The sequence below is a fragment of the Trichoplusia ni genome, chromosome 2 (assembly GCF_003590095.1).
Source record: "Trichoplusia ni isolate ovarian cell line Hi5 chromosome 2, tn1, whole genome shotgun sequence".
Classification (NCBI taxonomy): domain Eukaryota; kingdom Metazoa; phylum Arthropoda; class Insecta; order Lepidoptera; family Noctuidae; genus Trichoplusia; species Trichoplusia ni.
Genome location: NC_039479.1, coordinates 2347635 through 2373642, shown reverse-complemented (window position 1 = coordinate 2373642; position 26008 = coordinate 2347635). Strand labels below are relative to the sequence as shown.

At 36.9% G+C, this 26008-nt stretch overlaps 3 protein-coding genes across 6 annotated transcripts in view; 2 read left to right on the top strand and 1 right to left on the bottom strand.

The window, feature by feature from the left end:
- Positions 1-15512, top strand: part of LOC113502927 (cartilage oligomeric matrix protein) — a 29755-nt gene extending 14243 nt beyond the window's left edge. For both annotated transcript variants that reach the window (XM_026884685.1, XM_026884693.1), the window contains exons 5-21: positions 583-871; positions 1203-1376; positions 2558-2674; positions 3619-3735; positions 3992-4111; positions 4416-4604; positions 4990-5225; positions 5569-5721; positions 6130-6336; positions 6752-6920; positions 7361-7538; positions 7997-8172; positions 8441-8546; positions 9591-9800; positions 12964-13147; positions 14574-14811; positions 15091-15512. In XM_026884685.1, the coding sequence (XP_026740486.1) occupies positions 583-871; positions 1203-1376; positions 2558-2674; positions 3619-3735; positions 3992-4111; positions 4416-4604; positions 4990-5225; positions 5569-5721; positions 6130-6336; positions 6752-6920; positions 7361-7538; positions 7997-8172; positions 8441-8546; positions 9591-9800; positions 12964-13147; positions 14574-14811; positions 15091-15170 (2943 nt within the window). In that variant the 3' untranslated portion in view covers positions 15171-15512. The remainder of the gene's footprint in view (positions 1-582; positions 872-1202; positions 1377-2557; positions 2675-3618; positions 3736-3991; positions 4112-4415; positions 4605-4989; positions 5226-5568; positions 5722-6129; positions 6337-6751; positions 6921-7360; positions 7539-7996; positions 8173-8440; positions 8547-9590; positions 9801-12963; positions 13148-14573; positions 14812-15090) is intronic.
- Positions 15513-16182: 670 nt separating this feature from the next.
- On the top strand, positions 16183-17044 carry LOC113500978. Its single transcript, XM_026881939.1, has one exon. It carries the CDS (start codon positions 16368-16370, stop codon positions 16941-16943), a length of 576 nt encoding a protein of 191 aa, XP_026737740.1. The 5' UTR covers positions 16183-16367; the 3' UTR covers positions 16944-17044.
- Positions 17045-21397: 4353 nt separating this feature from the next.
- The window catches only part of LOC113502870 (transient receptor potential cation channel trpm), a 221897-nt gene continuing 217286 nt past the window's right edge, over positions 21398-26008 (bottom strand). For all 3 annotated transcript variants that reach the window (XM_026884607.1, XM_026884616.1, XM_026884624.1), the window contains 3 exons: positions 25703-25821; positions 25172-25343; positions 21398-24681 (listed from right to left, as the gene is read on the bottom strand). In XM_026884607.1, coding sequence (XP_026740408.1) covers positions 25177-25343; positions 25703-25821 — 286 coding nt within the window. In that variant the 3' untranslated portion in view covers positions 21398-24681; positions 25172-25176. The remainder of the gene's footprint in view (positions 24682-25171; positions 25344-25702; positions 25822-26008) is intronic.

Genomic DNA, 26008 nt, shown 5'->3' with positions numbered 1-26008 from the left:
TCGAGAACTTTAAAAGTTAACAAGACTCTTTGGTACTGCTATTAAGATTTCAACAAATAGTTAAAGATGCTTTAGAAACTGTAATTTCCCGCGTTAAATCTTTATTGCTTACCTTACCTACCCAACCTTACTTGCCTAATAATAAGTTAAAATATTTAGAAAGTTCTTGAACCGTTCTAAGTTTACTGAAATATAAATACTAATATTTAATTCGCCAACGAGAAGTCAGATTACTAACTCGTCGAGCATTTAATAAATCTAAGTGTAAGTTTTTTTGTAACGAAAGGCACGGTTTAACCTCACGGTACAGTGAAGTGCGCTTGAAAATTTCGAGGACATAATTTTCAAACTCATTTAGCAGGTTTTAATGAAATGAATAATTTGCAGAATTTACTTGATTGCTAAATGAAATAAATTATTTTAATCTAATATGACTTGAATGTGTTCATGAGCTCTTGATTCTTTCATCATATGAGCATAATAATAAAAACAGATATATATTTTATGAGAAATATGAAAACGATAATTGACTCTTTAGGATGCGATGAGTGAGTCATTTTCACAATATTTCTTTTTTCTCAGTACCACGAAGAAAACGCTCCTGTGGAAGTATACAGCAGTGAACAAGCTGCCCTAGATTCCATCAGCTGTGGTATTCGCAGCGATACCATGAAACCACCAGCACTAACGACGGTTGAAGAAACAGACTTTGAAGAAGTCAGAGACTTCATAGCGAAGGACGCGAGGAGGAAGAGAGAAGAGGAAATGCAAGGAGATGAATACAGAGGAAACTTCATAGATCCTAACATTTTGCCTCAGCCTACGACGCAGAGAGGAGATATACCTTCCAATGCTATTGAGTCTTGTGATGGTAATAAAACATTATTATTGAGTTTTTAACTAAAGACAGGGTGTAATCTTGGATAAGGAATTTAATGTACTTTAAAGATTTAGTCCTCAATTCAGTAAAATTGAAAAGGATTCTAACGAAGAATTGAGCATGTTGGGTTTCTGGAAAGGAGGGAGAGCAAAACATTCTCTCTAGTACAAAGTTATTGTGAATTTTTCAATCTATATCAGGAGACTTATCTGTATCAAGAAACGTAATTCGATGATAGATATCTTTTTGCATTATCGAATCCCAGTCTTTTACAGATTACTTAAATTTGCCACAACTTGAACCATCCCAATTTGTCTTTCAGACGAGGTGATCCGCCAACTGCAGCTCCTACGTCAAACGATAGAGCACTTGCGTCGTGAGGTGGTGGAACAGAAGGGCACTATAGAGAGCCTCCGCAGTCAGCTGCGGCAGTGCTGCAACAGGGTGCCCGCGCCGCCGCCCCTCGAGAGGTGCTCCGGGTCCTCCTGCTATCCTGGTTATTAAATATTTAGACATACCTTGTTCTAGCAGGTGTATTGAGAATGGGTAGTCAGCTTTCAAGGAAGTCTCAAAATTTGATTTGATTTTTTAATTCTGCTTGTGGTAATTAACTACTTTTTTAAGTTAATAGAATTCAGCTAATCAGCAGCATCAAATTTTAGTTTTTTATTTTGAGAATTTTTTGATTTTACTATGACTACGCATTTTTGTTACCCCAGCTATAAAGCATTTATTGTAAGTGCAACAGAAGCTTCGCTTTTTTTCCATATTATTATCTATCTTTAAAAATCCGAATACTAAACCTCTACCAAACGTTTTACAATTTTAATCGGTTTCATATGAACATAAAATTTAAGTGATAAGTTTAGTCAGATTTTGAATCTCATGCTAATCAAAATGGAGTTTGGTTTTCCCATGATTCTGTTGCACGACAACTCTTTGTATTGTATAATGAATCTCAATCATTTTTATTTCATCATCTAACTTAGTTTTTATATTCACTAACTCTTATTTACCATTATTACATTAATCATTATTAACCTTAATTAAATTACCATTGTTAGTCATTGATTTCTTGCCATTTAAACTAAGGTGTATCAAGCAACTTTTATAATCAAAGTGTGGGTTTTCATTAAAGTGTTCTTTTAAATTCGCGTTTTATTTATAAGTACGCCATGTTCGTGATATTGTCTGCCTCCAGAGTCGCTCGCTCGCCCACGTTAAATCTGTTGCTTGATTAACCTTAAACGTATGTAAATGTATAACTAGGTTGTCAGCTGGCGTGACTGGTGACTCTGTAGGCAACTGTTACACAATGGTTCCTTTAAAATCAATCTCTTTTTTACATCAAAAGACCATTAGATTTAGACTTTTTCCTCTAGTTAGGCTCTACTTTTACCTACTTGTTTTTTAAGGCAAGTTTAAGAGAAAGGTTAAAAGGTTGTTAAGGATAATATCTGATTAAATTAAGGTCTTATTACTTTTTTACTCTTTGGTTCTTTCTTAAACGCTTTTAAATGGCTGGTTTCAAGTTCGTATCTAAGGATTAAATTTTATCAAGGATTTGGATAGAACCGAGTAGCAGAAGCCTTATACAGAAGAATCCATAACGTTAACTGCACAAGGTACAATCACACATATTCCAGCACACATAAGTGTTACATTTGTATAAACTAGGCGTGGAGTGTCGGAACACAGCGACTGGCTTCGAATGCAGCGCCTGTCCTTCGGGCATGGAGGGTGATGGACGCAGATGTCGACCAATATCATGTAATAGAAGACCTTGCTCACAAAGTAAGTTACCTTAAGACACCGTCTTGCGATGGTTAATAATATCTAATGTTAAAACTAATTTTATATATATTATCATTATTCGTCCTTTTTTGGCATTTAAAACGATTCAAAACTATTTTTTGTTTTAAGCAAATATTATGATCATTTTGTTGTTGTTTTTTGTTCAATGGGATTCCATGAATCTCTTATTGTACTTAAAATTATAATATTTTCCAATCGGGGGTCTTTCAATAAAAAAGGAAATCATAATTAAATGCCAGTTTGCTGGGAGATCGGATCGGAGATATTTTTGGTATACTATTTCAAAAATGAGAAAAAAAATGAGTAAAGTTATACCAAGACTTCCAAATTTGGCTGGCAAACGACAGATAAAAGTTTATGAGATGGATTAATATTCCAACAGGGCATCAAGTGCACGTAGTCTTGTTTCGTATGCTAACTACATACCCAGCTCATAATTCCCTATGAGGTTTGGCGGCCTTCCAAACATTATTAACTGACTCCGCTGCCAGAGCCCAGTGCTAACGTTTGACACATTTGCTTCTAAGTTCCATTCAAAGTAATTCTGTTGCATGGATGTAGGGTAAGCCATCTGTGAAACGATTTTGGCAAGAGCAGCAATGTTTTCTCTTGAGGTAATTTTGTTGGAAGTTATAATGTTAAAAAAGATGAAAGATTATGATGAAATAATGAATTTTCAATGGATCAGAGTTGCTTAGGTTTAGGTGAAAACGGTAGTTTATGGTGCATAGATAAATTATGAAATTCTATACATGAGTATGATTTGAGTACTGAGTTACTGACTGCAGTGATAAACTGTTACACATATTTTAGAACACTATATTGCTTTTAAGATGGTAACAACTGAAACAAAAAACTCGCCACAAACAAAAAATGAAAGAAAAGGCTACTAAAATTTTGGGACAATTCCCATCTGTTTGTAGTGGAAAGATGCGTGGACACAGAACAGGGCTACCGCTGTGAGAAGTGTCCCGGACGCCTGACTAGCGACGGACAGACGTGTCGGACCGCCTGCAGTCTCAACCCTTGCTTCGGTGGACGTATGTATTATCTATAACTCAATTTCTTCTTTTTTTGTCTTTTTGAGGTGGTTTCCAGTTATTTTATAAAGTTCTGCTGTCTAATTAACCTTCTTTTAATAGATATCCCTTGGGACGTGTTGTAACATATGATACCTTCATATAGTCACTATCTTGAACATTAAAGTTCAATACTCAAATAGTTTTCCTGAATTCAGACTAATTTAACAAATAACTCTGTCATCATAACATGCATTTTACTATTTTCTATGATCAGGTGTGCCATGTCAAGACTGGCCTGACGGCAGCTTCCGTTGTGGGTCCTGCCCTGAAGGGTATCACGGGAACGGAGAGAAGTGCTACAAAATATCTTGCAGACCAAACTATTGCTTCCAAGGTAAGCCATCAATTAGGATTACAGATTAATGTGATGATCTAGAAATAATACCACCCCAATCCACTGTTCGTCGCGTCTCTTGGGAAACAAAATTGTGGGATCCAAGACCGCTTGGTTGGAGTCTGCGTGTGTCTCGAACGTTTGTTAAATTCCTGGCGACTCGAAGATTACTTAAATAAAATATCTTCGCGCTTATACTTAAAAGAAAGAACTACGAACTATTCATTATCTAGTTTCTAATCTACTTAAATCCATCAATAGATTCATTCCTTGATGTACACAAAATAAAATTTCCTCCACCCAGGTGTAGAATGCCAGGAGTCGTCATCCGGTCCTCGCTGCGGGCCGTGTCCCCCCGGCTACAACGGTAACGGGCAGCAGTGCCAGCACGTCTGCGACAGCCACCGCCCCTGCGGCTCACGCCGGTGTACACAGACCAATACAAGCCCGTATTATGACTGCGAGGGATGTCCTAAAGGATTCGAGTGGAACGGTGAGTTGGGTGTTTAACAGTGTAAGGACAATGGGCAATTAACCAAGCACAAACATGTGGAATCCTTATCAATATGTTGTTTAGAAAATAGAAACGTCACTTGCCGTGACCTGAAACCTCGTTGATTTAAAAAACTATAATATGAAAAAGAAAGTTGATCAATATACCTATACATATTTCCAGGCTGTTCAGTTGCTTGCAGGTCCAAATAAGACAATATTTTTAGTTCCAAAAGTTACTGAAAGAGCTCGTCATCTCAGGCTTGTTTCAGCTGTAAATACAATGAAAATTTAATTTTCTGCGATTCATTCTGTCTATATTATAATCTGGTATTTTTGCCTTATCAATTTTTTATCCATATTAACCATAATTCCTTCCTTTCCAGGCTTCTCTTGTGTCGACATAGACGAATGCGACCTGATTCGTCCTTGCGACGAAGTGGTATCTTGTCGTAACGAGGAGGGCGGGTTCACGTGCGGACCCTGTCCTGCAGGCTATGAAGGCAGTTCAGGCTGGCGCGGGGCGGGCAACGAGCGCCGGCGGGAGGCCTGCGTCGATGTGGACGAGTGTGCAGCCGGCAGGGCACACTGCCCGAGAGGACGGCTGTGTGTTAATACTCCGGTATGTGCCAGGGATGGACCGAATAGATTGCGGTCGCTGCATCATGAATTGCACTGACTAAATGCTGGATTAGTTGCTCGTTAGTTCAGCTGTAGTCAATAAGTCTTACAATACCCGTTTCCTCCCCCTATTTGTAGGTGCATGAGGCTCCCTACGAATAAAAAAAACAACAACATTTAGTGATGTAATTCTGAAGTTGGTATCCACCTAGGTGTGACTAAAAATGGCTGGACGTATAGATTAAAATTGTTAGCGTAATGCAAAGACTTAATCAAGGGTTGGAAAGAGCAGGAATTCTAAGACCTTCAAAATCTAAAATTTACCTCATACCTCCCTTCCCCAGGGCTCGTACACATGCGTGCCATGCGGCGGCGGCTACTACGTGAACACGAGCCGCGCGTGCGCCAGCCCGGGCGAGCTGCTGCTGCGCTGCGACCCGGCGCACTGCCGCCGGTACAACGCCGTCTGCGGGTACGGGCTCAAGTGCGTCTGTGCGGTGAGTCACTTGTACTGGTACTGTACATACTAAGTAAAATTAAGGGCGTGTGAGGAAATGCTGGAAACGAAATCTCTTTATCTAAATTCTAAATCTAGAATTTCGTCTCGTTAACTCGAGAAATGTACGTTTCTCGTGAAGCTACGGTATTCTATTCGTAGCCCTGCAGGATTACCAAGTCACTGGTGATATGATCCCAAAGCATGAACCATCTCTTCAAATATTGTGTACTTTTTAGAAATATATATTAATTTCGGCAGATACATAAAAATGTGAATCCTGCGACTGATCATTTACAAACTATTTATACGATTAGCGTTTATTACAATCACTTGAACTTCTCTCGTAGCAGAAGAACTATCTCAAGGACATATATTTGGAACTCTATTCTCGATTCTTTTATTCTAGACTGGCTGGGCTGGCAACGGTACTGTATGCGGTCCAGACAAGGATTTAGACGGATACCCAGATCACCAGCTCGCTTGCTCCGAGCCCCGCTGTAAGGCTGACAACTGTCCTGAAGTATCCAACTCCGGGCAAGAGGATGCTGATAATGACGGTCTGGGGGACTCCTGTGATCCTGACGCTGATGGTGATGGTATCCCGAACTTGCCGGTGAGGGAATTAAACATACTAACGAACTGTGGTAATAGAAACGAGAATACTTAAGGGGAGACAGATTTTGTAGAGGGTATTTGAGTAGTAAAACTTATAAACTTTTAAAGAACGGGTTATTCTATACGTATCCAGTAGGTTCTAGGTTCTTAATTAGACTGCCTTGTTGGTTCAGACACCACTCTCGTGACTGAGAGCCGAACGAGTGAATCTTGAGTTGGGTCATAAAAGCTGCTGATTTTTTTTTGGAATAGAGGAGTCTTCTTTCTTGGAAAAGTATGATTATTTTATAACCAGAGCAGTCAAAACACTGAGGTTGCATTGTCCCTTAAAAATACTCGTCATTTTAGCTTTTGACAGTCAAGAATATTATCATAATATCAGAGTACTGAATTGTAAAATTATTTGCCTCTAGGACAACTGTCCATTAACTCCGAACCCTGACCAACTGGATCGCGATAACGACAGGAGTGACAAGCGAGGTGACGCCTGCGACAACTGTCCGCGGGAGTACAACCCTGGGCAGGAGGACACTGATGGAGACGGCGTGGGAGATGTCTGCGACCCCGACATGGATAACGATGGTGAGAATATCGCTGTGTAGTACTTTAACTAATAGTATAGTGATGAAATTAAGTGCTGTAAAGTAACAGCGTGTCGAAATGTTTACTACTGATAATATTTTTTGACGGCTCAAAGGCTACGACAGTTGGTTAGCTAATCATAATGTTTCACTGAAGAAAACTACTAGAGATTTGGTTAATCAATCATACAATGTATTTCACTTTAGGTAACTTCTAGATGATCTATTATTTTATCGACTAAAACTGTTGGCAACAAGCGAGAAAATGCTTGAATATTGTTTAGTTACGCTCATAATCAAACTTTTTAAATAATGTTGTCGAAGAAAAAACATGTTGCGGCAATCCCAAATAAAACGGGACATCGGCAAAAAGAAAGAAAGAAAAAGCAGTGTCTACGAAGAATGAGAAATTACCCTTAATGAAATCCATCTTCACCCCAGGCATATCGAACTCGGACGACAACTGTCCTCGCCGCTACAACCCGGCGCAGGAGGACATCGACAACGACGGCGCGGGCGACGCGTGCGACAACTGCCCGCGGATACGGAACCCCGCGCAGGAGGACGCCGACCGGGACGGCGTGGGGGACGCCTGCGACAGCGACGTGGACAGGGACCAGTGAGGGACCATTATACTAGAGGCTTCTGATCAAATCAAATTTGTTCCCAATTTCTTTTACTTACTTACTCCGTTGGGTTAGCGACCCAAAATGTGTCTTGGCCTCTGATACGAGAGAGCGCCACTTTACCCGATCTTCGCTACTACTACCCACTCTTTTATTTTTTTTTGCCCCTTTAAAATGGTATGCTTGTTTAATCCGCCTGAAAGAGAATCGTCTTTATAAATGAGTTTCTTAAGAGAGATGCCTATAATTTTGAATTTGGTAGAGTAAAAAAAACTTAATATATTACTATTTAAAAATTCAGCCTTAAATTCTAGATTAAAACAAAAACGGCAATTTGAATTCAGTACGTTTTGTTCAGTGTTACGCTAAATGTAAATTTCTAACATCACAAGCTATCAACTAACAAATTATATTTTTATGGATATTTTAATTTCTGCCTCACTTTCCCCAGGGATGGTATCCAAGACAGCATAGACAACTGCCCGACAGTACCTAACAGCGACCAGCTGGATGTCGACGAGGACGGCAACGGTGATGCGTGCGATGATGATGATGACGGTGACGGCATCATCGACGTTCAGGACAACTGTCAGTACATGAAGAATAGAGACCAGAAGGATTCCAATAGTGAGTTGTGGAGATTTTACTGATTCATACGGTCAGAATATGGAAAAAAAAAATAACTAATATTTTTTAACAATAAAACATACAGCCGTCTCCAAAACTACTGAGCTAAATTCGGTGAATCATTTATGGGACGAAATGACAGCTACTTCGCTTTTAATGAAAAATCGCAGTCCCTTAGTTTTGAGAAAAATGGCCATAAAAAATACTTGAAATATTTTTACTAACACAGACTATTATTCATAGATTTAATAAATGTTACCTTCCATAGACGACGGCATCGGTGATGTTTGTGACAACGATTACGACGGAGACAGCGTCATCAACGAACTAGACAACTGTCCCAACAACTCCAAGATCTACCGCACGGACTTCAGGTAGGTTAAAAATAAAGTTTTCACTTAACAAACTGGTTCAAAAGAGCTATGGTTTTATCTACATTATTTGCAAGAGGAGAATATTAGACCCATGTTGGCACTTGGCGTATTGGCTACAAATCTTTGACCACTGACCGTTAGATATCGGGGTATCCTTGACTGATTTGAACATTATGTTGTGCATCTGATTTGTATGTTTGTAAACCCCCCGCGACACAAGGATTAAATTCCTTACTGCGGGAGTCGTTTAAAAATAAAATATTTGTGGATAAATTTGCCCCTATTTGGCAAAACCTTTGATAAAATCAACACTACACTTGATTTATACCCATAATTCAACTTTCCAGATTAATAAATGAAATTACACTTTAATGAAATGTCTATTCATCACAGTTTGTCACAACATAATTATTTCTCCATGAAACCTTCCTTAACAATTTTGAACTTAAATTCAATTACTGTGCGGCATGCAATGCACTTTAGTTGAGAAGTATCGATTGTTTGCCCCTAGAACAACGCTGAGCGCAACTAGCCGAGCGAGCCACGATTTATGAACGGATTTGTTCCGACGAAGTTTGTCCCCAATTTGCTAGTTTCTGCATAGTTATACAGGTGTTTCTTAAGCTGTACGATAATATACGATAATTTTTGTGGGGTTTGGGTATATTTGAAAAAATGTTTATAAATACATTAGCCATGGCGATGTTTGAAATAAAGATCGCCAATAAAGAAAAGTGATGTCCTGCTTAGTCATGGGCTTAACGAAGACTATGTGAAGATGTAAAATATGTGTATGTGTGTTTTTTAAGCGGTCTTTGTTGTAATTTCCCTTTTTCAACGGTTTATTTCAGTAACTAACCAATTGCGAATACATCTTTCATGCGACCCAGTATAAATCCTCTTGAAGGTCCCTTGCTTTGAGCAAGACGAGGGGATATGCCTTATTCATACTAGCATAAACCTCTGTAGTTCTTACCATTCTCTGTTGTCAAATACCAAGCTTTAATGACAGTCTAATACAGCAAACATCTATTATTTTTTTAGGAACTACATGACAGTCCGCCTGGACCCTGAAGGAGAATCCCAACAGGATCCGAACTGGGAGATCGCGAACCAGGGCGCGGAGATCCTGCAGACGCTGAACTCCGACCCCGGACTCGCCGTCGGCTTCGAAAGCTTTAGCGGAGTGGACTTTGAAGGGACCCTGTTTGTGGACACGCAGATCGATGATGATTACGTTGGATTTATATTTGGGTAAGTTATAAGCATGTTATATAAGGGGTAGACGTGGGAGAAAACTCAAATAACAGGAAAGGTTTAAGAAGGAAGATGAGGCCTTTGCATAGCAGTAAGATATACTTTCTTTCTATATAGATAAATGTTGCACAAAAAATATAATTATGGAGATAAGTAAGTAATTCAGAATTTGAGTTTTAACTCAGACCTTCGAGCTAGCTAGTGCGTTTCATCTAGAGTAATCTAGCGAAACCCTCTTTGAAGTTTACCAACTGACGATCAGGAAATTCGTAATAAATAATAATAATAAAATTCTTTATTGACATAATATGAGGTTACAAAAACATATGAAGCCTCTGAAACCCAAACTAGGAAATAACCTGTATGTCAGGAATCAGCGCCTTCTCCCATTGGTTACACGATAATTTATGTCAAACTAGCTAGGTTATACAGACTGTTTAAATATTATTATTTAATTTATTTATTTGAATGAGAGCATGCAAATCTCAAAAATACGTTACAGTATAATAGTAGGTGAGTGGTATAGTAAGTGAGTGTGTGAGTGAGTGAAAAATGAGATGTGTGTATGTGTGAAGTGAGTGTGTAAATGTAAATGTGAGTATAAGTCTGTTATGTATGTATGTATGCTTTACTGCAATACTTTTCTGTTTCCTCATAGTTTAGCGTAAGAAGCCAGTTTTTAACCTTAGACTGACATTCGTGAAGTGAGAATGGGTAAAAATTTAAAGCTTTGTTTAATTTGTTATAAAGGTAAACGGAAAGAAACCTCTTTTGACGTCTTGCTAATGCGGAACGACATCTTATTGGATCAATGACATTAGTTATTGTACGTTTGTTATGTAACTTGTTTGGATCATAATGGGTACAGATATGTTGTTTGGTAATGATATGATAAATAAAGAGCTGCCTTACGGTAAGAAATTGACACAGCTCATATAGCGTTCTGGTGGGGAATCTGTATGGTTTAAATGTCATGGTTTTAAGCAAGGATCGTTGAGCTCTCTCTAATTGAATGACGTGGGTTTTACATGCACCACCCCAGACCCCTATGCAGTAACCAATGACAGATTGAACCAGCGCATAATATACAGTGCGTAGAAGTTCAAAGTCAGCCACATGCCTAAGATTTTTAAAGACCCATATAAGTTTTCTGACACGAGACGAAATCATGTCAATATGGGGTTTCCAGGTAACTTTTTCGTCCAGGAGTACTCCAAGGTACTTAACCGTCTGAGTTTTACGAATAATTTGACATGAACATTGGTGGTTTACATTGAAATCGCATGTATGAATACGAATCTCTACGTTAGGTTGTTTTATCCGTGAATTGGTAAATTGAACTAATGAAGTTTTAGCCACGTTTAGGGTTAGTAAGTTATTTTTCAGCCACAAATGAGCCCTGTGAAGTCCCTTTTCTGCATTTTTTCGTACATCGTCCCACGAGTTTCCTTCAAAGACGAAAGCTGTGTCGTCGGCATATGTAAAAATTCTGGCTTTTTCAAGTGACATTTGACAAAGGTCATCTATATAAATAAGAAAGAGACTGGGACCAAGTATACTGCCCTGTGGGACTCCACAGGTAACGGCAGCATCTGTGCTAACATATTTATCTATTTTAACTTTTTGCTGGCGATCCGAGAGAAAATCAGTATAAATTTTTAGCACCATTCCCCGAATACCACACTTTTCTAACTTATCTACAAGGGTAGAGATCGAGACAGTGTCAAACGCTTTGGCGAGGTCAATAAAAACTCCCACGCACTTTTTTTTGCTATCGAGATTTGCACATACGTATTCCATCAAAGAGCTGACTGCTCCGTCCGTACTTTTTCCTGCTCTGAAACCGAACTGAGAGTTTGACAGAATATTATTATGCTCTAGAAAATTTATTAGTTGCGTGTTTAGGACTTTTTCTAATACTTTAGAGAGTGCTGGAAGCACAGAAATTGGTCTATAGTTTGTCACACTGTCCCTTTCCCCACCCTTGTAGACAGGTGTAATGAGTGCTCTTTTAAATACTTTGGGAAAGACACCTTGCTCAATGCACAGTTTAACGATGATGGTAAAGAGTGGGACTATAATGTGTTTAGACATTTTAAGAAACTTATTTGAAATAGAGTCCCAGCCGACCGCACTATCGTTTTTTAAATTCATGATTAGTGACGCGATTTCACTCTCATCTGGTGGAAGCAGAGCCATCGAATTCATGTTATAATAATTATTGGAGCTATCTTCACTCGTTACAAAAGTTTGTGTAAGATTATCCACAAGCAACTTTCCGACCCCTGCAAAATATTTATTGACCTCATCAACTGCTTCGTGGGGGTTATCCTTAGTGTTCAGCAGATTATCTGCAGAAGTTTTCTGTTTAGTATTACCCGTAATAGCCTTAATAGCCGACCAAGTCTCTTTATTGGTCCTAGCATTTTTTAAGACAGTTTTTTCATGACTTCTTTTTAACCTCCTCAACAACGCGTTACAAAAATTTCTATAACGTTTATAGGCTAATACGAGAATTTGATTATTAGAATCTTTCTTTAGATTTTTGTGTAGTTTGTCCCGATGGCGAATACAGCGTAGTAGACCGGGTGTTATCCATGGTTTTAATATTTTTTTACGTCCAGAAACTACGCTACACGTAGTATTACATTTTATTGCAGCTGAAAGTTTGTTGATAAAGAGAGTTGCGGCCTGTTCAGCATCAGCCGAAGGGCAGATGAAAGAGAAATCTGTAGATTCAAGTTGCTTGAGAGTTGCCGCAAAATCAGTTTTTACAATTTGATTGCTTTTCAGCTGCTTGCATTTATATGATAAACTAAGAAGGACTGCATCGTGATCTGTTAAAGTGGACTCCATAACGGTAACTAATGCCGACAGTGAAGTATTTATCATTACATGGTCTAGACAGTTATTGATTCTGGTCGGAAAGGTGTGTCCTGGAAGAAGCCCCAATTCGGCAGAGAGATTTAAATATGGAGCGCTATTTCGATCGACGCTATTGTACTTAATATCTATATTGACGTCTCCCATTAGGACAACATTTTTAACTTTACAGTGTCGGAGCAAACTGTCTACAGAGTTCAAAAAATTTTCAATACAATGAATAAAATAATGAATAAATAACATTGTCTTGTCATTATATCATTTACCTTCCCATTAGATACCAAAACAACAAACGATTCTACGTAGTGATGTGGAAGAAGAACACACAGACATACTGGCAGACGACACCGTTCAGGGCGGTAGCGGAGCCGGGCATACAGCTGAAGCTGGTCTACTCCAAGACCGGTCCCGGGAAGACTCTGAGGAACGCGCTCTGGAACACCGAGTCTACTCCTGACCAGGTAAGAAGTTTTAAGAATACATTTATGTAAGTCTAGGATATACCAAGACATGCGTACACAAGACCTCAGAATGGCTCTTTAGATAACCGGGCTTACTCAATACCTTGTGTAGCACATGCTGCAGGAAAATGTGTAACAAATGGCCTGACCTTGGTAGTATTGTGGGTAAAGTTGATGGGCTTAGGCAAAGGCCACATTATACTTAGCCGCTGGTCGAGAATTACGTTCTCAAAATTGTTCGCTGGTGACACTATTTATTTAATAGGAATTTTAATACACATTGATTGATTTTTTTAAAATACTTTTGGTATATGACATCATCTGGGTCGGGGTGAAACCAGGAATACAGCTGACCAAATAAGATATGATGTAAAGGTTTTAGCTAATGATACGGCCCGTATTAAATTAAAACTACTCAACTAAGAAGTCTTGAAGAAATAATTCAAGAAGTTTTCGTGAAACATTTCAAAGATAGTACTTATCAGGAAATTCTAGTCAAGTTTGAAACAGATGAATAGAATTGTTAGAACTTTAAGGCTGAGTTTTATCCACAGAGTACTTTTATGTTTTATCATAGCAATGTCTACAATTAAGTTGATTTTAATCAGCTTTTCTGGCAATTTGTAGTTCTGAAATAAAATGTTAGGTTTGAATTACAAACGACTTCATTTAAATTTAAAAGACTGACTTCAAAAATAATTTTCGTAAAATTAAGGATTAAAAAATACTTTGCATAAAATTTATCTTGAATAATTCTTATTGCTAAGTTCTAGCTTAGCAGTAGAATTTAAGAAGGCTAAGTAACTGTATTATCTTTTAGTTATATTAGGGTTATTCTTCGTGGATAATTCGAATGTTCAGCAAACTGCTCACGAACGTAACACCAGAGTCTGTCAGACAATACAATTAGCTGTGTATTCATACTAACCATGGTTAGGATAAGGCGAATGTTGGGTCATGCTATTCGTAATTATTTAGTTTAGATGAGAACTTATGCATATTTTACAGTAAAAAATGAAGAATCTACAATGTCTTGGCCAGCTCGAATGAAATTAATTTCAGATCTGTTTATGACGAATACCGTCTTAAAAAATATCTGTACGAAAATATTCTTACTTAAAAAAAATTGTCCATTAATTAGGTACGATGCTAACTTCTTATGGTTATGACTATTGAATACTATCGTATAAAATTATAAGCTCTCTCGTCCTAGTGCTTTTTTTCAACCTACATCCTACATCTATATCTAAAAATATTTTCTAATTAGGATGTCGCTGAGCCCAGCGTAACCTGTCATCTATCAGTCTGTATCTATCAGTGTAAAGTCCAACATAACCTTGACATTTCAAAATGTCTTCTCAGTGGCCCAATTACAATAGTATGAGTTTTCATATAATCAGCCTAAGCAACCTTCTCTATCTACCAGGTAACCCTCCTGTGGAAAGACCCTCGCAACGTGGGCTGGCGCGAGAAGACCGCGTACCGCTGGCGGCTCCTCCACCGCCCGAAGCTGGGCCTCATCCGCCTCAAGGTGTATGAGAACAACCGCCTGGTCGCGGACTCCGGCAACGTGTACGACTTCACCCTGAAGGGAGGGCGACTGGGAGTGTTCTGCTTCTCCCAAGAAATGATCATATGGTCCAATTTGGTGTATAGGTGTAATGGTAAGTGGTCGCTTTAATGTTTTTCTGTTTAGCAAGTTAGAAACTGGTAAGAATGAAAAGGCACTGACGACAAAATTATTAATTCATGTAGTTCATAATAGTGATTATTTTTTCATTATTATTTGTTTTAATTTTCGATCGCTATAGTTTGTATGTAATGAGCTTTATAGGAGTGAAGAATATAAAAATAAAAAATAAATCGAATACGATTTTGAGATGAGATGTGAAAAGTGTTCAAGTTATAATATCTTAAATTAAATAAGAATTTTCTCTTTTCAGACAAAATCCCTTCAAATATCGCGTCAGAGTTATCATCGAGGAACAACTTCGAAATCGATCACGACTTCGTGTACGTTTAAAAATAACAAAAACAAAAATACATTCAAAAACAGTTTCAAACATCCATCAAATGGGTTTCCCGGAAAACAGACCCGTTTCTGTTTGTGTTAGTGAATGTTGCAAACGTTCAAATAAATGTAATGCCAAAAAGCATTTAACAAAAACGAAAACCGACACATATTGTATTTTTTTTTTACAATTTATTTCATTTATAAACCAAGATCCAAAAAGTTTGGGATTCTTAAATATTTTTTTAGACGAACTTGATCGTGTGTTCACTGTGGATCTTATTTCTGTTGACATGCTTTAGTTGTGTAAGATTTAACAATAATGTAAGCAATAAAGATGACATTTAAGTATTTTTCGTCTGGTTTTATTTTTAGACTGTATAGAGCCGAGTGTACCTACTACGCTTATGTGACGTGTTGTTCTGAAATGTTCTTTTCTGAGTTCTAGTTTGTGCGTGTGATTTGGGTCTTTATGAAAAACTTGTGCCTCATGGATTTTGTGTTTCATCCAGGCAGTTGATTCTACTCGAGGCAAAAATACAAAGGCATATAATGGCTGCATAAAAGGCTGATAATGACCCAACGGATATTTTGATTAAGTAGTTAAAGGTTTAAGACGTAGATGACTGACTCTCAAGATTAGGCGAATATACATTTTTGTAGTTATTTCACATATTTCATTACGATGTTACAATGTAGATTGCATCTAACATAGTAATACACTAGACCATTTTAACTTAAATAAACTGTTTACAACGAGAACGTGCTCGTTTCCAGCATTTTTAAATAAATTACAGCTAAATTAGAGTTTTCCAAGAGAAAATTGCTGACTTCTAAATAACGTTACGTTCTCGTGAAAATATCATGTTGATAAAAAAATAAGTTGCATTACTCTGTAAACTAAAATAACTTGTTACATAGAGCGATGCTAATGTCAAGAGGTGAGGTGATATAAAAAGGAAAACGGTTCATAGATATTTTATTAAAAAACAGATAACTTTTTGGAAAATCGCTACTTTCGAACAGGCGCATAACATATCCCGTAGCCATAACAACCTGCAGTAAATTGTTTCGAAGTCTATGGAAAACGTCAATTCCTTATACCGGACATGACAGAAAAAATAAAATTTGATAGTTTCACTTAAAACATTATTTTGACAAGCAATTTGTATAGCTACTATTATTTGTACTGATTTTTTTAACATTAATATGGATTTCCAAGAGATGGATGCTGAGATAGCACCAGATGCGATTGGGGACCAAGTTGTAGACGAGCTGTCAGACTTGGATAATTCCACTCCGGATGAAAGTGAAACTCAGCTGGTCCCGTCCGTGGACGTCCCCGAACCAATGGCCAACATGAACAGCGGTGACGGGCTGGGGGTGCAGAAGATAGAGCCGTTTGCGACGACCAGCAAATCCAAGCATCTCACTGTCGCCAGCGAGGCGAAGAAGCATTCGGCGATACAAGGAATACAGGAGTTCGTGAGAATCCTTCGTCCGCATCTGCCGAGGAAATCAAAGAGCAAGGCCTACAAAATGCTACAGAATATCGCAAGAGGGATCATTGTGAGCGAGAGTTCTTTCCAGCCGAGGAGGCGTCAGAAGAAGCCGAAGAGGCGCCCGATCAGGAAGCCCAAGTACCAGCTGCGGAAGATCAAGGCGAAGTCCACGCGTGGGCGCCGGAGGACCACGCGCAGCCTGTACGAGTCGTCCGAGTCGTCGGAGTCCGACACCTCCTGCCCTCGCTGCGGGTACTCTTGCTGCAGAATTTCCAGATTTTGAATTTTGGAACCCTTTTTACTGTCCCGTATCGGAATTTTGTTTCGAGTTTGTATTGTGTTGGGATTTTAGATGTGTAATTTAAATTAATTTAAATTATATTATTAAATTAATTACGTTTATTATACTTCGGACTATTATTCTCGTTCTTACAGATTTATATTTAATATTATAATAGTAAACCTTTAAATTAGCTAGCTACACGTGATAAAAGATAATGATAGAGGAAGTACAACCTACCTTTCAAATAAGAATAAAAATAGTACGTACTTTAAGGGGAAAGTAAATAGAATCTAGCCTATCATATACCCAAAAAATATCACATTCCTTATTCGAACCCGCGCTTACAAAGTGGAATAGGGTCTCGACTGGGTATTAAAAGTGAAAGTTTAAGAGAACGGGAGACTTAACTAGGTCGCAAAAATTTGTAGCAAGAAGTGACGTCATTCAAAATAATCTTTATAACTTTATGCTAGCTAGAGGGACAGAAGAAAAAAAATGTACCAGGATTAATTCCTCAAATATTTCTTTCGGTACTTTTAGCAAAACGACTCGCTCAGATTCGCAATCCGTTGAATTCCTTGTGGATTTCTCGTCCACGTAGCCATCCCGTTCAAAATAATTGCATTCCTCGGTAATATGAGCAAGGAGAATATACCATATTCATGTATGACTCGAGAAAAGTGCAGGGAAAATTTCAGAATGTTGAGTAATAAGCATCGTCTCTTGAAACGCTAACGTATGTAGTTTGTAACTCGGAAAATGTATGTGGATATGTGTAAATATAGAAACGTACGTATGGTAAACCTAACCTCTATATTTTTTGTTATTATTTCTGTCATGTTAGCAACAATAATACATTATGTGTGATATCATCGGCCTAGCCTTTTCCCAACTATGTTGGGGTCGGCTACCAGTCCAACCGGTTGCAGCTAAGTACCAGTGTTTTACAAGGAGCGACTGCCTATCTGACCTCCTCAACCCAGTTAACTGGGCAACACGACACCCCTTGGTTAAACTGGTTGTCAGACTTTCAAGCTTCTGACTACCTGTAACGACAGTCAAAGATGTATGCAGAACAGCCGAGATACAACAGCCACACATTAAACGTGCCTTCCGAAACACGGAGGAACTCGCTATGACAAAGATGGTCACCCATCTACGGACCAACCGCGTCAAGCATAGCTTAAACTGTGATCGAGTTACTTATGCGGTTATAGCTTAACCACGAGCTCCTCGTGTGATAATATAAACTATATAAATAATACTATTTATGAGATACCGCAGCGGAAAAATAGTAATTGTTCTCAAAAAGTTATCGTCTTCCTCCTTTAATATGTAGGTACGTACAGGAAAAAGCACGTTTATAGTTTGTGCTTAATCATTTTGAAACAACAGTTTATAAAGAAAGCGTACCTAGACTTTTATGAGCCTTTGTCTTAACTGAGAAATAAAATGACTGTAAAACCAGACCAGTTAATCCCAAGAGCTAATTGGATTACAGTTAAACATAATTATATACTGTTTGTGCTTTCAACATAAGTTGAAAGTAGTTTTCAAGCTATTTAAGTTTTTAATAAGACCTTTTTATTTATACATTTTTTACTTTTCCAGAAACAACTTGCTTGAAGTAGGTAGTGTAATTGAGAACATATACGTGAATAAAAAATAAATTGAGTAAATTTCAAAATTTCTCTTTTTTATTTCTTCGATGTTTGGAATTTTAAATAGATACAAACATTCACGTAGTAAAACAGTTGCTTTATATAATTATGTAAGTCATACTGACTACGTTATAGATAGTTGGAAAATGAATGTATAAATAATTAAATTAGTATTTTCTGTAAGTACTCGTGAAAGAGATTTCATTAAGCTCGCGAATTAATATTGCAGTTTTCAGTCGGAGGAAACTGCGCACAGTATCTAAATACTTTACAAGTACGCGTTTGATGATTACAGGTAATAAAGTGTAGTATCTACCTAGTTCCTTTATTTAAACACAACTATATCAATTATTTTTTTATATAAATATAGGTACATACAAAAACAAACCAAAAAACAACATTTATTTAAAAATATAAAAAATTGCGTCCAACCAGCAACGGGAACAGGGCCCAAGCTGCCGGTGGTCAGGGCTCCAGAGAGAGGAACCTCCTCACGATACGTGCAGTGTCAAAAAGTACCGCTTTCTGAATCAAACCCTTAATCCAGGCGCCCGAAGTATTTACTATAGTTATAATCAGTATCTCTTTTCATTCACGGGTTAACTTCATGGGAAGAGACCGGGTTCTTTGTAAAAGGCGCTTCATCATCATCATCTTTGTCCAAATCATCTTCTAAAGATGATTGTTGCAGCATCTGTAAATGTAATTGGTTTAAAGCTTAATCGCTGCTCGGCATTTCATTAAAAGAACTGTCTCATTAAAGAGCTAGCAAAGCGTCTCGTTGACACTTCTCGTGACCCAAAGGCTGGCTTTTACCTCGCTCAGAGGATTAGCATTGCCATTCAACGGGGCAATGCTGTCAGCCTTTTGGGCACACTCCCAGCCGGCAGCGACGCTGATGAATTTTTTGATGCCTTGTTTTAATTATTGCTTATATTTTTTAGTATATAGCAAATGATTGTACTATAAATATTTAACACTGTAGTTTTAATAAAGAGTTAAATAGGATAGATAAATGTTATAGGTAGCTCCTGCAGCGTACTATTAAATACTCACATGCAGGCATTAGTTCAGACAGTTTCACATTAGCACCCTACCGTTTTCGAATGTCGAATAAGCTTAGCTAGCTTTGACCCAGTTTACACTCAACGTTGTGTCGACTCTCAATGTCGTTACAATTATTTCCAAGTTGCTAAGAACATGGGGAAGTCTCGAAGTTTTCTAAGTAAAAATAGTATTACGAAATATCTAATGGATTTCTTAAAGTAACGCAACTCTATAGAAGATGTTTATCTGCTCTGTTTCTAATTGAATTGTTTTCTTTTTTCATCAATTTTAGACTGTGTAGGTTCAGGAGGATAAACATTTTACAATATATTAGTTGCATTGCCCAAATAGATTATCGTTTTTTTTGTGTTGTGACTTCATAAATACAAAGAATTGAAGTATATAGTAGCTATTAATTTTATTATATACGTATACGTACAGTCTATGTTGAACTTGGTTGCAAACAAATCACCATAATAATAAGCGTGGATTTAAAAAAAGATTAAAAATCAACTTTCTGCATTCGTACCTTTATTTAACTATTGCGTAAAACGTTCAATGTACTTACTGCCTTTAAGATACACTTGTATTATTGTTGTTGGCAAATAAGAACGAAATAAAATCTTTCGCAAATCACAGCTTCATTCTACTTTTGATAGGCGTTTGAATGGCGTCACAAATTCAATAGAATTTGTTTATCATTGAAGACGATTAGTCAAATGGAAAATCACCGGCTTTTATTAATTCTTCCGGGGAATGGATATTTTCTTTCACACATTGACTCGTTACGATTTTGTGTTTTGTGAATAGGTTAAATAAATAAATAAGTTTAACCCTACGTTATTCAAATATATTGTGAAAGTGCCTAATAAATATATTTTAAACTTAACCCTATGTTTCTATAAACTAGTGTCCCTTTCAAAATTCTGATCCTTAAGTAGAACGATAGTTCAAACGAGGAATAAGCCTTCTGAACTTCTCTAAAATAAAATTATTATATTAGTTGTCTTTGATTCATACTTTGTTATGTCTGTCTGCAGGCCATAGTTGTTCTCAATACTGTTTCATGATACATTCCTTTAGTTCTTTAGACACCACACTTTTAAATCTTTTTTTACCATCCGCTTTCATTGACAGTTAACACAAAATAATCCTAATCCTGTGTAATGTGGTCTATAAAACATTTACCTAAAAATAGATAATCAAGCGTCTATAAGGGCTTTGTAAACAACAACAATAAAAAATCGATCGATAGTGGAAAAACTATCGGCGATCAGCAAATATTGAGCTATTAACTTTTTATTGTTCGCTTATTTATTGCTTCATAAACGAAGGTAATCTAGTGAAAGGCAATAAAGATATTACCAACTTAGAATAGCGGCGAAAAGTACCAACAAGGCTAGGCTTTTGTTGTTGGACGATGACCTTAGGGGATAAAGAAGATGAAAATACTTCTACAACTAATAGTTTTGCCGCATCGTTAAATAAAACCAACATCTAAAGATCCTTATTTTTATAATAACTATCTTGAGACTGATTCATTATTAAATGGTAGGTAGGTAGGTTTACTCACGCGTATTTATCGGAGATGCCCGACTAGTTTCGGACCCAACCGCAGTCCTTAATCATGAGCAGACGCGGCGGGATCGCGCATCGAACTGACGTCAGCGGCCGCACTTCTATCACCTAAAGATCCACTAAAGAATAGGGATATGTATTGCAACAGGGGTCAATAAAACAAACAAATTGTAATATCACAAATATAATATTTATTTTACCATTGTACATACTTTATATAACTCATGATGAATTAGTTTTATCACTCTGAAAAATATTGAATGAATTGAGTCTAGAATAAAATATCCCAATAAGGACAAGTCGTTTTCATTGAATAATCAAAACGTTGTGCTAAGATAATAATGATTCAAAGAGTTTTAAAAATTATGATTAAAAGATTGTGCTTTTGAAGCATCGGAAGGAAAGCGCTCGGCTTGCTCTCTCAAAACATTTCATTTTGGTAAAAAATAACAACTTCAACATTTACACATTATGTACAATATTATTTTCTATTCCGTAATATATTTCTTATTCGTAAACTATGGAATATAATTGGACTATTCGGAACATAACTTGACGTTCAATTCCTGGTTTGTAAAAATCTCTTAAGCATGCATGGTTGGTAAATGTTTATTATGTAAGATGAGAAGAAAGCAATTCAGGGTTGTGGAAACAAGAAAAACCTTTCACCAATAATATCTAACCAATAGTTTTCTTTATTATTGTATGTAATAACAGAAAATTTCACAATTTCTTGATATTTTTCTCGGTTTTTTGTTTCCATTTCGCCCCGAACCCGAAGAGGAATAAAGCTAGGAGGTTTAGGGCCTTTGAAAATAAAAGTTAGATACATCTATTGTACTGAGGTAAGGGAGCAGCGGGGCGTTTACTGTTATTTTACTGCCTCCAACTACTTATTATGTCTCTTACGTAAATTTCCACGACTTAGGAAATGTTTTATAGCCGCGTTTATAGCTGAAATGCAATCGTCTTGATAAAGGCAAATTATAACTTGATTCTGTGTTAAGTTTATTTGAAGATTGACTTTATTTTTGTTTTATTGCTATATCAAACTAGTCCTTCTTTTTTGAAAGGTTGATCAACACAAAAATTAGTAATTTTTTTGGTTAACTTTGTGCTTAGTTGTTAATTTTTTCAATCATATACAGGTGCGATTAACCCCGTAGTCAAGCGTGATTTGGACAATTCGTAATCATTGATCTGTTTTTCATTCCTCTGTAGAAATTTGGTAGTAGAAACTTGCACAGGGGCAATAGCAATACACTAAGTTAGTGAACTAGCTGTCAAGAATCCATAGGTAGAAATATTAAGATGAATGTTGCACGTACAAAAAATATTGCTTTGTTAATATCGCCCGACCTAACGCGAAGTGAGATATGATGAATCCTATCAATTGTCTATTAAAGTAAAATAATTTATTGCATCAGTTCACCTTAACAATACATCGATGCTTAATATATTATAATCAGTATATTAATCTTCTATTAAATATACAAAATCACCTTCATTTTATTCCACGTCTCTATTTATATACAAAGATGAATTCAATTTCATTGTACTGCAAATATAATAAAAAAATTGGTAAAATTTGCACAAAATATTTGGTATAATTGAACACAATGTGATGTCCGTTTATTAGGGGCTTTAAAAGAATTTAGTTCTATGGATACATTAATACATAGCTTATTTCTGGAGGAACAAAAAATATGGTCTCGGTATTGGTCTACCATCACTTTCTAAAGTAAAACCGTTTCAGTTGTGGGAGCGAGATAGCGACAGGGTATAGAGCGCCATCTCTCTTCGACGTTCAGAACAGTCTTATTTTACATAGTGATGCTCCCAGAAAACGTTAAAACAAATACTTAAAGTATAAAACGTCCAAAGAGCTACGTAACTTTACGTATTAAAAATAAAATCTTAATTTTAATAATTGTGTCTGATATGTTTAAAATGTAAGATAATGAAAATAATTGCAGCGCGATGGTTAGTGCTCACTGGCGGTAAGTCGACACTCTTTATGTCTAAACTCTTTAGCTCCAACACGTTACGTAACAGTTTATATAACTCTGAAGTATTCTGGTTAACTCTACGACCTAATTTATAAACGTCAGTACCTTTAATGGCCGAGTACTGAAACGTCAATTACTTATTAAGTTGCTCTTAAGTCTTGCTGTCTGTTACTTTGAGGCTATTGTCTCCTTAAAGTGCATTTTAAAGTAAGCATGTTTCTTTCAGAAAGCAAAGATGCGGTTGCAAATATAAGATATGCTGAACTATTTATGTTTAATAGAATAAGAAGGAAAATTAAAGACAGACTGACAACAATAATGCAGACAAACAGAAAACTATAGATAGACTAAAATAAGGTTAAAAATAATTTAGAAGAGTTGTGATATGTTTAAAATATTTTTTGTTCAAAAAAATATTTTTTTTGTACTGTAGAATTGGTAATTGTTACCTTTACTTTGTTCGAAACATTTTAAGTAAGTGATGAAGAACAGTGTATTTCATATTAAAAAGACAAACACGGCATTCTAAGCGACATCGGCCTAAAGTAGAGACAAAAAGACATTTAAGAGCGTCTCAAATTGGAATTGCGTTTCAGTACTCGGGGGTAAACCCTTTAACTTTGACAACAGTATATACAACGTGAGCACTAGTATTGTCGTTTGTCTTTCCCTTAGTTCTTACCTGAAACGTTTATTCTGTACATTTTAAATCTATATGAATCACGAGAGTAGGATAGATTTGTTATTCCTACATTTTAAGTACCACTTAGTCCTACTCCTTTGATTCAAGTGAAGTGTACGAAATGACATGCATTGGACCATGTATCTACAGAATATATTAAATAGCGACAATTGGCATATTTACAGCGAAATTTAAATTCTCCCGAAGAGGGCTGGAGATAAGTCATTTTGATTCTTATGTGATCAGAACAAAGTTCATTTTTAAATAAATATTATGTTGTTATTTGACTGAAATGTTTTGACGAATGTTTTTAGTTGAATTCCGTTTCCTGATCGTTTATATTTTCGATGCTTATGAACAATATTTAATAGTATCAAAATGAAGGTACACGTTATAAATATTACTCACAAGCTAATTTCACACGGCATTCTACTGTAGGTATCATAAAAATGGAACACTTCCAATCTGAAAAATTCTGAACTAAGATGAAATTTACAAAAATGTAATTGAAAAACATCGATATGATTAGTTTTAGAATTGTTTTCAATTCAGTCTGTTAGCATCACACAGAAGAGGTATCAACTAGGTAACATTGAAAAGGGTCCCAAAAGGCCAACTAAGGGCGCTACAAGTTCGTCGAAATGTCTAAGTTAAAAGTATTTGGTGTTAACAATTATTATGGCTAATACTTCACTAGATCAGTCCTTCACTGCTATTTGGAGCTGGGTTTCTTTGGAAGCTTGTTTATTGCTGTATTTACTCTGTAAAGAAATCAACACATTAGTATCAGCTACGTATTTTAGGTGTCAATTTGAAACGGTTGTGTAATGCGTAAATGGTACATATTATATCGTATTTACGGTCTTTAAACTCGTGCAATTGGGTTTTCTTCGTTTCCTATGTCATTATTTAAGCTTTTTATTCAACCGCCTGTGCCGCTGTCAACTTAGTACGTAGTAACTTATTACAGAGACAGATTTTTTCAAAACGGAATAATACATTTGTTATTCATAAGGTTTTGAACATTAGCTCAGAATGTTATTCTTAAAAACAAATAAGTTAAAGAGAAAAAGTTCGAGTTCGCTTAGCCTTAGTAACAGGGTTCGTTTCCTTAAAAGAGCAGTATATATTTTTACCCCCAAACATACCTACAACAGAGTGATTGGTTAAAAGTATTTTGCCTGTTATCGAGGGATACTTATTGTTGACTTATATGTGAATAATATCTAAAGTCCTTGATGATCTAGTTACCTGCCCTAGCACATGGTCTCGGGGCGCGCGGGCGCGGGCGCGGCGGGCGGCTCGCGCTCGGCGGAGCGCTGGCGCGGGAGCTGCGACGAGTCCAGCACGATGGAGGGCCGCGGCGGGAGGCTCTCGCTCACCATGTGCGACAGGGACATGTCGCTTGATGCGTTCGTCTCGCCTGCACACAACAATGTATATAGATGTATATGGGATGTAATGTGATATATGGTCAAATTAGGACTACTCTGTTTTGATGGAAATTAGATCGATCAAAAAAGGCAGTTTGTTTGAAGTAGTAAAAACTGTTAAACTACCGGAGATGTATCAAGAATAAACTTGAAGTTTTGACTTGGGCTATAGGCGAAAACAGCCGAGCATCTTGTATGCTATATATGCTCTATTATCTATTTGTAACGGTAAAACGCTACAAAGATACTCACAAAAATATAAGAAAAATTTAAACTTATAAAAAAATCTGAAGCATTGGTAAAGAAAATGTTCTAAACAACCCATAACTGTCAAGGACTGATAACTTACCAGAAGGTTGCCTCGGCACTGGTAGCAGCACCTCTCCACAAGCTTCATCATCCAGCAATGGCTGCAGCGGAGACGGCAGCTCGCGACTGTCGATAGCTGATGATCTTCTCAGAGAGTGTCTAAATAGCGGAGAAAGTATATCAGACTGTCATAATCATGATTAAGAAAGTTTTGGTAGAAGAAGTAAAAGTATGGAGTGTTTTATAATAAGATAAATAATATAAGAAGAGAAATTCGTTTGTTATAAAAGAAGCAATCATTCTCATCTCATTGAAGAAGTACTGCGTGTAGTGTACTGCCTGGTGT

Bases quoted from the DNA above. Each gene is read 5' to 3' on its own strand.
- LOC113500978 (XM_026881939.1), top strand. From the start codon at position 16,368: ATGGATTTCCAAGAGATGGATGCTGAGATAGCACCAGATGCGATTGGG.